We start from the raw sequence: 15056 nt of genomic DNA, 5'->3' as shown, positions 1-15056 counted from the left end.
TTGACCAATTCTTATCGTATATTAATTCACTCCATAGTCATTTTAAGTTTACAATAGAAACAGAACAGAATCAATTCATAAATATTCTAGATTTAAAAATTATTCGTCTTAAAAACAAACATGAGTTCTACGTATTTCATAAACCTACCCATACTGACATGACTATACACAATTCATCACCCCATCATACACAACATTGGCAGCCTACCATAGCATGTTACATAGATTAATAGAAATTTCCATGTCAAAAAACAATTTCCAGATAGAATTTTAAGCAAATAGCAGTAAACAATGGGTACAACACAATAAATAAAATTTTGAATTAAAAACTACATAATAGATGTACAAAATAGCCAAACACATAAAAAGAAAGAACTAACACCAGCATTCAGAACAAGCAACAACTTAGACAAATATATTAAGAACAACAAGAGCCAAAAGAAAAAGCACATCACAGTGGTGTATATAAACTTTGTAACGAAATATTTTTGCCTACCACATGGGGTATTATTATAAGGGGTAGAAAATTGGGGAAAGAAACTACTGGGGGTGGAGATAGGGCAAGCAAAATAAACGAAACTGTGCGAAGGGCACTCAGGGTTTGTTTGGAGACCTCTACCTATTTGAAATAAGGACGCCGCTTCGAAGAATCCTAATCTTGCTGGAAAAAGGAAAAAAGGCTCTTCTTTCCTAAAATAAAGAAGAACACAAACAGGGGTTAGGAGATTTTACTAAAGTTAATAAAATGGTTCAGAGAGATAAATTAAACATTTATTACTGTCTCAACACAAACAGCTACAAAATATAAAATTGTACAAAATATATATGATATAATTAGTTACAAAAATTTATACCAAAAATAACAAAAAAAAAATTGTGTCCTATTTGTTTACAAGTGGGCATTGCTACATAACTTACAAAATGTTATTGGGCTATAACTGTGGCAAATAAATAAAAAATTATTACAATTAAAGAATTATCTTTTTAAATACAACTATTTATAAAGATCAACCTTTAAAAAAAAAAACAAGCAAATGTTACAAAAATATCAATCTAGCTGTCATATGTCAACACTGAATCTAACAGAGAACATGAAAATGACAGCATAGCCACACCCTAAGATTTACAATACCAATTATTGAAACCTTTTATTTATATTATTTATTATTTAAATCATGAAAGTAATTATTATTTTTTTTAAGTATGTCTGTCGTTACTTCAAAAGAAAAACACAAAAAGTTACCTGATTTCACCAAAAAACAGCACTAAAGTTTCTGAGGGTTAAACTGGAATATACTGGAATTTCTGCTATACAAAAGGGACTGCTTGAAACTGGTCTGGAAAGACGATCAGAGGCAAATAAAAATGAGGTTGGAACCAACTCACCGGCACATTGGACAAACCCTAATACGCAGCTTTAAATATTTTTAATATTGTGGTACACGGCACAAATCTCTCATTCTCTTATCAAAATAGTGATTACTCTTTCTAAATCTGCCATATTACAGAGAGTAAATTTCCACAAATTCGCCGGTTTTGACCACTTAACTGCCCACACGTCCGTTCAACTTCAACTCAAAAAGAAACTAAGGATAAACCATTACGAATTAGAGGGAAAATTCGGACTCCAATAAAACTAAACAAGCCTTAATCAGCGGCCGTCTTTACCGAGAGTGATCTAATAATCTTTTAAATTCATTCGCTTAACAGCATAAACAAAACATATATACTGGAATATTTATTTGAAACGCAGAATATCCTAAAAGTGGATTCGATCAAAGAATACCGACAAAATACGCATCTTGTGAAATATAAACAAACTATAAAATGGTTTTCATTAACTCTAGAGACGCAAATAAAGGGAAGTTGAAAGATTCGGTGTTTTAACTTATACGAAAGGAAACAGAAATACACTAAGATTATTCTTTGATATTTTAACAAATACGAGGGGATTTCAACACATATCCAAAGAATTTTCAAATGCTACAACTTAAATGTAGCCACTGACTAACAACTTACATCGGTCAAACTGGTAGAACTTTTAAAAAACGGATAGCAGAACACAAAAAGGCTTTCAATAATAGAAAAACAGATTCTACGTACGCACTTAACCTTCTAGGCCAACTTAATCGGACTCGTGATCTACTTGTCTGTCTTTCTAATTCTTTGCGATCTACCGACTAGGAATTTTTTACTGGCGAGCAATAAAACTTTTAATCCAGAATTTAAACGTTAAAAGTGAGCTAAATATCTCAGAGTCGCTCGCTATATCTCAGAAAATCAATCACTAATTCTCTTCTTTTTCTTCTTCTTTTTATGTAGACATAATGTAACGTTATAAACGTCACATCTCTATTAATTTATATTTAAATAATTATTTCATTCTAATTTGTTTATTAATTTATTAATTTCTTTATCTTTAGTTTAATTTTACTATTTTTTTATTCATAAAAATAGTTGGCGCCCCTGTTTTTCTCTTCTTCCTCTGTCTTTATTTTCTCTCTTTCTGTCCCATAGAATAAATATTTGCCCTCTCACTTTTGTTCGGCAGACTATTCTGTTCTGTGTTGACTGACAAGCTAGTTTCATGATATCTATACCAACATTCTATGACATCTGTGCTAACTTCATTCAGTCTCCCACTTTCTGTCAAAACAACTTTTCTGTAGTGGGATTATTTTTTGCCTCTTTTTGAAATTTATAAAAGAAGGCAAAAATTATTATAAGACTCATTTTTATGGTCTACAACTTCTCTTGGGGTAAGTACTTTCATTGTGATATTTATTCTATAATTCTGACCACATTTCCAATATTTGTAACCTTACTTTCTTTCCAAAGCACATTTTTTTTCTGATATATGCATTAGGACTCTTTAACAGAATTTAACTAAGTAGTAACATTTATATTTCATTTTATCCTTGCCATATGCTATTTGTTTAAGTGTAATTTTGTAAGATGGCAAGGAAGTTAAACCTTTCTTTTTGATGTGTTTCTAATGCATGTTGTTTCTTATCCTTTTAGTTTATTGGACATATCAAAACCTTATTGGTCCACTGGACAGTTTATTGGAGATATAAAACTTATTGGTTTACTGGACATTTTATTTTTATTGGACATTTCATTGGATTTATTGAATTTATTGGTTTATTGGACACCAAAACTTAGTCAGGACATACAGCCACGTGTGACTGCAGCTCTCCAGAAGTCACAACTTCTAAGTGGAGGATCCAACAGCTAGAACACACAAGCCGCCCATCGAAGCAATAAGTAACACTTATAACTGTTAAGCTTTGGCAGGGTTAATTATTGTTTTTTTATTGATTTAAATAAATATGATTGGTTAAAATTTGTCTTATTTGCTATCAAATGAGAACTCAGGTTCAATCCCTAGTTTAAGACAAGACGAACTCACCCTTGAGATACTGAGCTAGGCAAGGTATAGACGATAAGCTCCCATGGTTGATTGAGGTATTATTTTTACAATAGTATTTCAATTCTCTTTGGTAGTCTTATCGTTACACATTGGCGCCCAACCGTACTTGTTTTATTCAGGGAATTGTGCTCTGGGTTTTTGGTTTGGTGGCAGATAACAAACTTTGATAAATACTTTCTTATTTATATTTTTTGTGTGTTCATATTATCATTATTTGCAGTTAATTTTAATATTTCCATATTTTTGACTGTTTTTATATATTTTCACATGTTGGGTTAAAAAGTATTACCATTTTTATATATTTCAGCATATATATTTTATACTCAGATATTTTTATATATTTTTTTGATGGTAGGTACTTTTATACTGTTTTAAGTGGTTTGTTTTTTTTTTTTTTTAACTTAACCAGTTTTTGTGGATAGTGTATTTTAATTACTTTCTTAATTTTTTTTAAATTATTTCTTCAAGATGCTACCTAAACATTTAAAGACAGATGAATTATCATATGAAATTCTTATTAGGAATGTCTCTGTCCCAAATACAGTAGAGGAAAAACGAAAGATCCTTGCTGGACTTCTTTCTCAGGAAGCCAGTAACCGTAGTTTTTCTGATGTTTCTGTTAATCTATCTTTTGATGTTGATTACCAACAAGCTTTAGCTTCCTATTCTGACCTATTAAGTCTTATATCTGATTATTCAGGCACAAAATCTGATAGTAGATTCAAAGCTTTCAGTTCTCGTTTAACTCATTTGTCTGGTAGAATCTCCCGTCTACAGCCAACTTCTGTAGACGAAGAAAAATTAAAAAAAGCTATCCGCTATGATTTGTTGAAATTAGAAGGTACTTTGTCTGACATTGTAGATCAACCTGATATGGTAGACCAACCTGTTGCTTCTACTCCTGATAGAGTAAACCTTAATTATTCTCAATCTTCAGCCTCACCTGTTAAGTCTGTTCCTGTTTATAAATGGGGTATTAAAAAATTTTCTGGTAAAGAACCTCTAATTCCATTTCTCGAACAGATTGAAACTTTAAAGTTTTCTAGGAACTGCACTGATGAAGATTTATTCATCTCTGCAGGAGACCTATTTGAAGGTGCTGCTTTTACTTGGTGGCATAATCACTTTACAAAAAAATCTTTTAATTCTTGGTCTAAATTAGTTGCTTCCTTAAAGGAAACTTATTTACCTTACAATTATGAAAGAAATTTGTGGGAACAAATACGTTCTACAAAACAGTCTTTCAAACAACCTGTCTCTGCATATATTTCTTATATGGAGTCTTTGATGCTCCGGTCTTCAAAATCTATTCCTGAGTGTGAAAAAGTAGATGAAATCATTAATGGTCTTCTTCCTGATTATGTCAAGGCTCTTGCTTTCCAGGATGTGGAATCAGTTGCAGACCTTACAAAGTATTGTAAGAGATTTGAAGCTGCTCTTACTATTTCGTCTCGCAGTAAATTTTCTGTTGAGTCTCTTTCTTCTTCTGCTACATGTTGGAACTGCAACATGACAGGCCATATTTTTCAAGTATGTAATAAACCCAAGAGAAAGTTTTGTCATGGTTGTGGGTTTAAGAATATCACTACAAATGAATGTAGCAGATGTTCAAAAAACGGTTTGAAAGAACATTCCAGGGAAAACTTTTCGAAGACATTCAAACAACCCAAGTCAGTGAATGTGTCTAAGAAAGTTATACCTAAAACTGCTTCTTTTATATCTAATGATAATTTAAGCACTTTTTCTTCCGTACAATCTGAAACTTTACCTTCTTCTAGTACTTCTGTTCTTTCTAGTGGTCCTTTAAATTCTAAGGTACATTTAAATTCTACTTCATTATTAGATGTTCATAATAATGATAATAGACCATATATTTCTATTTCTGTAGGTAGTGAAACAATCTCTGCACTTCTTGATACTGGCAGTAATGTTAGTATTATTGGTTCTCCTTCTTTATTTTTACTTAAAAAACTCAAATTAGCACTTAATTATGATGTTTCAAGTCAACTCACTACTGCTGATGGAAACATTCAGAGTATTTTAGGATATGTTTGGTTACCTGTTACTTTATTGAGTAAAACTCAATCACTTAAAGTGTTAATAGTTCCTTCTATTTCACATAAGATGATATTAGGTATGGATTTTATTCGTTTGTTTCAACTTTGTTTGGATTTCTCAAATTTTTCATTTAAGGCTACAGATTTATCTACTTGTGTAGTAAATACTGTTAGCAGTGCTGAAAATCTTTCTGACATTCAACAGTCACAACTTAACTCTGTTCATCGTAGTGATTCTGTAAATGTAGTAACTGACTCTCTTTCAAGAATTCCTGAAGTATCTCAAGTTTCTCTCTTGAATTTATCTAATTTAAAAACAGATGCTTGGTATAGGAATATGATAGGGAAAGTTACAGTAAACCCTAACTTATATCCTGCTTTTAAGGTTCAGGATAATGTTCTCTATAAACATGTTTTTTCTAGATCAAAGTTTTCTGATTCTTCTCCAGAATGGAAAATTTTTGTTCCTTCTCCACATAGGAAGGAAATTTTGCAAATTTATCATGATGATCCTACAGCTGCTCATTTAGGTGTCTTTAAAACCCTTTCTAGGATTTCAGAATTGTATTACTGGCCTAAAATGAGATCTTTTGTTGTGAACTATGTTCATAAATGTAAAGTTTGTGCTTCTTGCAAGCCTTTAGAGAATATTTCTCCTGTCTTTAATGAAGTTCAGAAGAGAATAGGTCACTCTTACAATACCAACACTAATTGCTACAATTTACGTAGACATGATGTAAAATTTCGTGTAAGTGCTAAAGTCCGGAAGAAAAATAACATCCTTTCAAAAGCTGTGGATGATTTTTCTGCTAAATTAGCTCCCAAATTTATTCCCTGTATTATACATAAAGTTTTATCTCCTTTAGTGTATAATCTTAAGGATCTAGATGGTAAAGACCTTGGTAATTTTCATGTGCAAGATATTAAGTTAGATGTTACTGATTCTAGTGATGATGAGTCTCAATAATGTTGTATAATATGGTAAAGCATTATCTTTTATTATTTTATTTCTTTATATTTTGATATTTCTGTAGTTATGATAAACATATTAATCTTATTTATTTGATATTACCCTAACTGTTTATATATTTCTATTATTTTACTTTGGGTAATTGTTTTTGATTTTGATACAATTAAAAGCCTCATCCAGCACTTTATGTATGACAACATGGTTAGTTGCATACATGGTGTTTTAGTTTTCCTAGGATACATATATCCTAAGGAGATTTTGGGCCAGATTATATGAATCTGTGTTCCTTTTTGGTCTTTTAGAGACAATTAATATACCGTAGTAGGTATATATTTTTTTTTTTTTTGGATGATGTGTTTTTTCTTATTTCTTTTGGAGTTAAAATAATTCTATGCATCTACTTTTAGAAATCTGGTGTAGAATTATGGCGCTTTGAAGTTTGATTGTAGTATACCTACTTTCACTTGTTTTCTTATATTTTTGTAAACTATATTTATGCAGTACTTTATTCTTTTGTGTAGATCCCTGGTTTATATTTAGTGAGAATAACATTTCTTATGTATCATTATCTTATTTTCATTATTAACTTACTCTTAGTCTTCTAAGACTTGTTTTATGCAGTTACTATATCTCTTTTGTGTAGAACTTTGTCTTATTTGACATATCAAGTAAAGTTTATATGTATTTTTGAGTTGTTTATCAATAATTACATTTGCGTATCAATGTCTACATGCTTTTACTCATTTTATAATTTTGAAATTATTGTTGCCTTACTTTAGGTACTCAGTTATCCTGAGTACTAATTTTTTTTTGAGATTCATTCATTAGCAGTATCCATTAACTATTCATTTTTGTGAGATATGATCTCTATATTATGTATTTACCTGACTTTGCTTATTTGTCTTTATTTTTGTATACTTACCTTTGACTTTGATTATTAACTAGACTTCATACTATGTGTATAGAATGCTATTTTGCAAAAGAAGTTGTTGTACTTCCGAAGAAGAATTTCTGAAGACAGAATTCTTCAACAATGTATATCTGAATATATCAGATGCATTGCCCCTTTGTTATTATTATTTTTGTTATTGTGGGCCTGAGCTTTGATGCAGATGTACATTCGTACCACTGGATCTTCCTTAAATGGTGGGTTGTCTCCAGGGTATGGCGTCGGGGGGTTCATGGCACATAGGGTTGTCGTCTCCGAGGAGCGCTGTCGTGGTTTAACCGTGGGCTATGGGCTACTGAGTTCATACCAACATGGTTTCAATTGATCCTTTGGTAGGGTCCATGTACAGTACCAAAGTCTACAGATACCCGATTACTTTAAATTAATTTTTTCCCTTCATTTTTAGTCTGATGAATACTAAAATTCATTGGGTAATATGCATTTATATTCCCCTGAGCATTCCCCTCAAAAACTGTATATTATAATTATTAAATTTTTATTATAAACTTTATGCTACACCATCTTACTGCTTATTATACCTTATAACAGTACCTATTTAATTTCAGTTTAATGAATACTGAAATTCATTGAGTAATTTTTTTTATTTTTCCAGAGATATTCTCTGTAGTAGTAGTTTATTAATATTAGATTAATAATTTTAGTGTGATGAATACTACAATTCATTGGGTAATTTTTTTTTATTTTTTTTCCCCAGATTAACATCTGAAAATTATTTTGCTATTTTTTTTTTTAATATAGCAAGTTTGAGTTATACTTTAAATTTTTTATGAATAGTAATGTAAACTTAATTAATTATATTCATTAATTTAATTATTTTGTTATATATATTTTTTAAATAACATATAACAAATTTTAGTTTGACGGATACTACAATTCGTTGGGAAGTATTCAATTTCCCTGAGTAATACTCTAAATTTTTTTTTATGATCATTCTTTTGTTATTATATTCATTAACTTGATTGCTTTGTTATAAAGTATTTATTTTTGATTTGTTACTACAGATTACTAATGCATATATTTATTCCTAGGTAGAACATTATGTTCTTGTTTTCTTTGAGAAAAATTTCTCAGTTGTGTTCGAAATTTTTCTGATGGGTGGTAGGAGTGTGTAACGTTATAAACGTCACATCTCTATTAATTTATATTTAAATAATTATTTCATTCTAATTTGTTTATTAATTTATTAATTTCTTTATCTTTAGTTTAATTTTACTATTTTTTTATTCATAAAAATAGTTGGCGCCCCTGTTTTTCTCTTCTTCCTCTGTCTTTATTTTCTCTCTTTCTGTCCCATAGAATAAATATTTGCCCTCTCACTTTTGTTCGGCAGACTATTCTGTTCTGTGTTGACTGACAAGCTAGTTTCATGATATCTATACCAACATTCTATGACATCTGTGCTAACTTCATTCAGTCTCCCACTTTCTGTCAAAACAACTTTTCTGTAGTGGGATTATTTTTTGCCTCTTTTTGAAATTTATAAAAGAAGGCAAAAATTATTATAAGACTCATTTTTATGGTCTACAACTTCTCTTGGGGTAAGTACTTTCATTGTGATATTTATTCTATAATTCTGACCACATTTCCAATATTTGTAACCTTACTTTCTTTCCAAAGCACATTTTTTTTCTGATATATGCATTAGGACTCTTTAACAGAATTTAACTAAGTAGTAACATTTATATTTCATTTTATCCTTGCCATATGCTATTTGTTTAAGTGTAATTTTGTAAGATGGCAAGGAAGTTAAACCTTTCTTTTTGATGTGTTTCTAATGCATGTTGTTTCTTATCCTTTTAGTTTATTGGACATATCAAAACCTTATTGGTCCACTGGACAGTTTATTGGAGATATAAAACTTATTGGTTTACTGGACATTTTATTTTTATTGGACATTTCATTGGATTTATTGAATTTATTGGTTTATTGGACACCAAAACTTAGTCAGGACATACAGCCACGTGTGACTGCAGCTCTCCAGAAGTCACAACTTCTAAGTGGAGGATCCAACAGCTAGAACACACAAGCCGCCCATCGAAGCAATAAGTAACACTTATAACTGTTAAGCTTTGGCAGGGTTAATTATTGTTTTTTTATTGATTTAAATAAATATGATTGGTTAAAATTTGTCTTATTTGCTATCAAATGAGAACTCAGGTTCAATCCCTAGTTTAAGACAAGACGAACTCACCCTTGAGATACTGAGCTAGGCAAGGTATAGACGATAAGCTCCCATGGTTGATTGAGGTATTATTTTTACAATAGTATTTCAATTCTCTTTGGTAGTCTTATCGTTACATCTGTCTGTTTACTTACTGTCTGTACTGTACTTATGTACTGTCTGTACATACTTATCTGTCTGTTTTTCAATGTGCCTCCAGTAAGTTGTCGTTCCATCGTTTTCGTGGTCTTCCTACTGATCGTCTTCCTATTGGAAACCGTCTCTTGCCGTCTTTACTACTCTATTTGTTGTCATTCGGCTTATATGATCGTTCCATTCTACTCTCTTATATTTTTTACCCAGTTCTTGATGTTCTCCACCTTGCATCTACGGCGTATATCTGTACTTCTAGCTCTGTCCCATAGTAGCTTGCCATCAATTTTTTAAGTGTTTTCATCTCTGCTGTTTCTAACATCCTTTTTGTCCTCTGTGTTAGGTCGTGTTTCTGCCGCGTATGTCATTATTTGTTTGATGACTGTTTTGTAAATTCTGCCTTTCGTTTTTTTCCCAATATTTTTGTTTCTCCATATTGTTTCATTCAGGCACCCTGCGGCTCTGTTTGCTCTATTCACTTGATCTCCCACTTCAGTTTTGAGCTTTCCGTAGCTAGATAATGTGATGCCCAGATATTTAATTTATTTATTATATGACCTTCCAGCTCCAATTTACAACTTAGTAAATTTGCTGTTGTAACCATGCATTTTGTCTTTTTTTGGGGAAATTAACATGTTAAATTGTCTGGCGGTTATATTAAATTGGTGCAGCATACGTTGTAAATCGTCTTCACTTTGAGAGAGCAGTATTGCGCGTCTTATTCCATTGCCAGCTTCAATAAGGTCGGTTAGTTCTTCTTTCACTTTTACTTTTGTTTTGGTAGATATTTTCGATCGTTTTGATTATTCCTAGAGGTATCTCTCTTGCGTACAATAAGTGGATAACGTCCTTTAATTTGACCCCATCAAATGCCTTCTTAAGGTCCATGAAACATAAATATGCCGGTTTGTTGTATTCTATTGCTTTCTCTTGCATCTGCCTCATTATAAATATGTATTGCGTCGGTGCATGATCTTCCCGACATAAAACCTTGTTGTTCTTCTGCTAGTGTTATAATTTCATTCAGTTTATTTGTTATCACTTTGGTTGTTAAAAAATAATAGTGTTGTGTTTAATAAATTAATTCCTCTGAAATTTTCCGGGTCCGATTTATCTTCCCCTTCAGGAGAACAAAAAGGAAAAGAAAACAAAAGACAGGAAGATGGGTAGTTAGCAACGGTAACTCAGTTACTCAACGCAACCAGAGGCGAATACTAACTACCAAGATGGGCATTTGGTCACAGTAACTTAACGCAGCCAGAGGTGAAAACCAAATGCCAGGACAGGGATTCACGTCCAACAGCTCAGAACACTAACGCGTCGAGAGGCGGGGAGTGAATCCGACGATTACTCCGCTACCGCTCTATTTATAGTCGCGGTGACCTGTCGTGTCGGGACGTATCGGCACACTCCGTGGCGCGAACGTCAAGAAGCGCGCGCTGGCCAATCATGTGGCTGCATCGTGGTAGCGGGACCGGACGGCGGCTCTAGACTGAGATTCCAGATAGGAGACAAGTAGTATCCTTCCTCTCGATTGATATTATGTGGATTTTTTCGGATCTCTAGAGATTCGCGGATTTTCCTGGAATAAAAGAAGGGGCTCTTACAAATAATATAGGTTTTTTCGAACAATATGGAATGACCGGTTTCTTGGCAGTGTTCTGCAACTGCAGAATGGGAGAAAAGACCTGATCGAATGCATCTTTGATGCTCTTGAATCCGAGTTTTGACGGAACGACCAGTTTCGCCAATATACACTTGTCCACATGAACAAGGAATAGAATAGACACCACAGGAAGATAGGGGCGGTAATGGGTCCTTAGGAGAGGGTAGATATTGTGAGATTTTCTTGGGTGGTCGAAAAGTAGTCCTGATACCTTCTTTGCGAAGAATTTTGCCAATCCTATCAGTGACACTTCGAATATACGGAAGAAAAGCCATAGGAGTATTACCCGAAGATTCTGAATTTGTCGTCCTAGGGTGTAAAGGGGGATGTAGATGTCGGTGTGTAATATTTTGAATTGTGGACTTGGAGTAACCGTTGGCGACAATGGTTTTTTGCAGATGGCCAAGTTCTTCTCTAAGGTTGTCAGGTTCAGAAATCGAAATGGCCCGATGGATGAGAGAGTTGATCACAGAATTCTTTTGGGCAGGATGGTGGTGTGATGAAGCATGTAGGTAACGATTCGTGTGAGTCTTTTTTCTATAAACAGAGTGACCCAATCGGCCATTGGGCTTGGAGGTGACTAACACATCGAGAAAGGGAAGGGACCGATTATTTTCTACTTCCATTGTGAATTTTATACTCGGATGTTGTGAGTTAAGATGATCTAGGAAGGGAGAAAGGGTATGTTGACCATGGGGCCAGATGATAAATGTATCATCAACGTAGCGGAACCAGACTTTTGGTTTTAAGGGGTAAGATTCTAGGGCTAAAGACTCAAAGGCTTCCATGAAAATGTCAGCAATGACAGGGGAAAGGGGAGAACCCATTGGTGTTCCAGATATTTGTTTGTAGAAATTGCCTCTAAAAGAAAAATATGATGAAAGGAGGCATTTTTCCGCAAGATCTGCCAAAACCAAAGACTTGTTATCATTGGTCAAGTGATCTCGCAGAACAACTAGAGAGTCATGTATGGGTGTTGTTTATTCTATTCTATCTGATTCTGAAAGACTACTTTATCAGCTTTCGAGATCTGAAAGAATTTTTAATCTGAAACCGGTTCGGTTCTGAGCGCTAAAATTCTGGATTAATTAGCTGTGCGCCAGTGTATATTAGCAATACTTAAATAAAACAAAAGTATTAATTCTTATTTATATATTTTTCCAACTCTATTAGATTGGAAAAAAAAATGAATGTGAGTCGCTCGCGATGATCGATGCAAGATTGATAGCACTCCAATAATTTTCGTAATATTTAGGACGGAAATAATAATATTATACTGATAATTTTTTCCTTGCCCGCGATCGACTAACCTAGGGGCCGCGATCGACTGGTCGATCGCGATCGACGGGTTGGCCTCCCCTGTTCTAGACCATAATAATTCTTATAATGTCCAATTTCAAATTCAAAATAAAGGCCATAAGCTATCACTTCTTGACCAAAGTAATTCTGAATAACCAATTTAAGACCAACAGTTCTCCCCTAGTTAACTTATTCAGTTGAAGACTATACAGTGTAAACGCATACAAAAAATAGATCACTTGGGAAAGGCACTCTGCAGAAATAGTAGTGATAATAAATTATAATAAATTTTGTGGAAGTTTTGAAAACGAAAGATATATTTAAAAACAAAAGTTACGTTAAATATTATGTATGAATGTACAGCAATTATTGTCATGTTTTGATAACAATATTTCTTTTTTTTTTTTTAATTATTGAAATTGTTAACTAAACTAGCAATCAAAAGTTATTTAAATGTAATGAGGAATGTTGGATTTTGTTAGTATATTTTAACTTGTAATTATTATTGATTCTAACTATGTGTTCTCAGTCAAGTTGGAGTCATGTAGACTCGATATACGGCTTGTATTTGATCTGAGTAAGAGATGATATATATCACTCCCATTCTTAATATCTCCTGTAACGTTGAGAGGTATATTATTAAGGAAAATGTAGGACATTTCAATAAATTCCCTTTTGAATTTGTTATTTTCATAAGGAAGAACAGTGATATCATAGTCCAGGGAATGACTTGTGGAATGTAGCTAATGCACAACGGTCTGGATAAAAGCGCAAATCATTGTTGTGGAGAGTGATCCTAGACTTAAGTAGTTGAGAAGTTTTCCAATGTTTTCTCTTAATGTTATTTTAAACGATTTATAGTTTAAATTTTTACTAATTATTTGCAAATTGCAACACCTTTTATACCTTACACGAGGATATATTGATATTAAACTAGCCTTTGATAGATGACGCTGCTTGATACCGAATTGGTTTCGGTGTTGACATTTGCCATTCATGACATGACGTCTGTCAAAATTTTAAGTTTTAAAAACAATTAGTTTGGTTTTGACAGTCGTCAAAAGCAAGCAAATTTTGTGTTTTCGGAGAAATGGAAAAAGTCCAGTATCGTTCGGTGATTAAGTTCTTCCACAAAAAGGGTAAAACGAATGTGCAAATCAAAGACGACCTGGACGAAGTTTATGGTGAGGTTGCACCTTCGTTAGCAACAGTAAAATTTTGGAAAGCTGAATTTGTTCGTGGTCGTACGAGTGTTTTTGATGATGTGCGTCCCGGGAGGCCAAATGAAGTCATTACGCCGAAAATGATCAACAAAGTCCATGACATGATTATGGCAGATCATCCAATTGAAATCCGCGAGTTAAAAGAGGTCCTAAACATTTCCTACGAACCCGTACACAACATCATTCACCATCATTTGGACATGAAAAAGCTATCCGCGCGAAGGGTGCCGCGTTTGCTGACAATCGATCAAATGCAAAAACGTGTGACCACTTCGGAGATGCTTTTGGCAATGATAGGATTTTTTTCGCCGATTTATCACCGTTGATGAAACCTGGGTGCATTATTACACACCGGAAACCAAAGAACAGTCGAAACAGTGGCGCAAACGCGGCGAAGGGTCGCTGAAGAAGGCAAAGACTGCACATTCGGCCGGCAAAGTGATGGCAACTGTTTTCTGGAATGCGAAAGGCATCATCCACATCGACTACTTGAAGAAAGAAAAAACAATCAATGATGAGTACTACGCAGCATTATTGGATGCGTCGAAAACGCCCCAGTTTGGAACGCAAAAAAGTGCTCTTTCGCCAAGACAATGCACCGGCTCACCGATCGGCCGTCGCCATGGCAAAATTACACGAATTGGGCTATGAATTGGTTGAACACCCACCGTTTCCTCAGATCTTGCCGCAAGCGATTTTTTCCTGTTTCCAAGCCTAAAAAAATGGCTCGGAGGGCGCCGTTTCGCAACAAATGATGAAGTTGTCGCTGAAACTTCGGTCTATTTTGAAGAGTTTGAGCAAAAGTACTATTCGGATGGGATAAAAAAATTGGAACATCGTCTTACTAAGTGTATCGAGCTAAAAGGGGACTATGTTGAGAAATAAATCGATTTAATTCCAAAAAACTTGTTTTTTCTATCAAAGGCTAGTTTTATATCAACCCGCCTTCGTATGCTAAGCCCGTCTTTTATTAAGATTTATGTATGTCGTCTGATTTGAAATCTCCTTTGTTTTATAATTAGTTTCAAAAAATCGTATAGATATGTTTGAACAAAAAAAATTAGTTGCCTTTTGAATTGAACGACTTTTGAAACCTACTGTACACATGTTAAACATTGTATATT

The 15056-nt window shown here is 33.4% G+C and overlaps 3 protein-coding genes across 5 annotated transcripts in view; 2 read left to right on the top strand and 1 right to left on the bottom strand.

Moving 5' to 3' along the window:
• Mgat4a (alpha-1,3-mannosyl-glycoprotein 4-beta-N-acetylglucosaminyltransferase a) overlaps positions 1-15056 on the top strand; it is a 225010-nt gene that overhangs the window by 56029 nt on the left and 153925 nt on the right. The gene's annotated exons all lie outside the window — the stretch shown is intronic.
• LOC140447610 (probable 3',5'-cyclic phosphodiesterase pde-5) overlaps positions 1-15056 on the bottom strand; it is a 296700-nt gene that overhangs the window by 274878 nt on the left and 6766 nt on the right. The gene's annotated exons all lie outside the window — the stretch shown is intronic.
• LOC140447609 (uncharacterized) lies at positions 2336-8064 on the top strand. 2 transcript variants are annotated; one of them, XM_072540359.1, is made up of 2 exons: positions 2336-2759; positions 3062-8064. In XM_072540359.1, the coding sequence occupies exon 2, from the start codon at positions 3902-3904 to the stop codon at positions 6455-6457; it is 2556 nt and encodes an 851-aa protein (XP_072396460.1). In that variant the 5' UTR covers positions 2336-2759; positions 3062-3901; the 3' UTR covers positions 6458-8064. The 2 variants fall into 2 exon arrangements, with proteins under 2 accessions (XP_072396460.1, XP_072396459.1); XM_072540358.1 differs by having other exon boundaries at positions 3022-8064.

Source organism: Diabrotica undecimpunctata, chromosome 8 (assembly GCF_040954645.1).
Source record: "Diabrotica undecimpunctata isolate CICGRU chromosome 8, icDiaUnde3, whole genome shotgun sequence".
NCBI lineage: Eukaryota > Metazoa > Arthropoda > Insecta > Coleoptera > Chrysomelidae > Diabrotica > Diabrotica undecimpunctata.
This window is presented reverse-complemented; position numbering and strand designations above follow the sequence as displayed.

Excerpts from the sequence above, each read along its gene's own strand:
- LOC140447609 (XM_072540359.1), top strand. The coding sequence starts at position 3,902 with ATGCTACCTAAACATTTAAAGACAGATGAATTATCATATGAAATTCTT.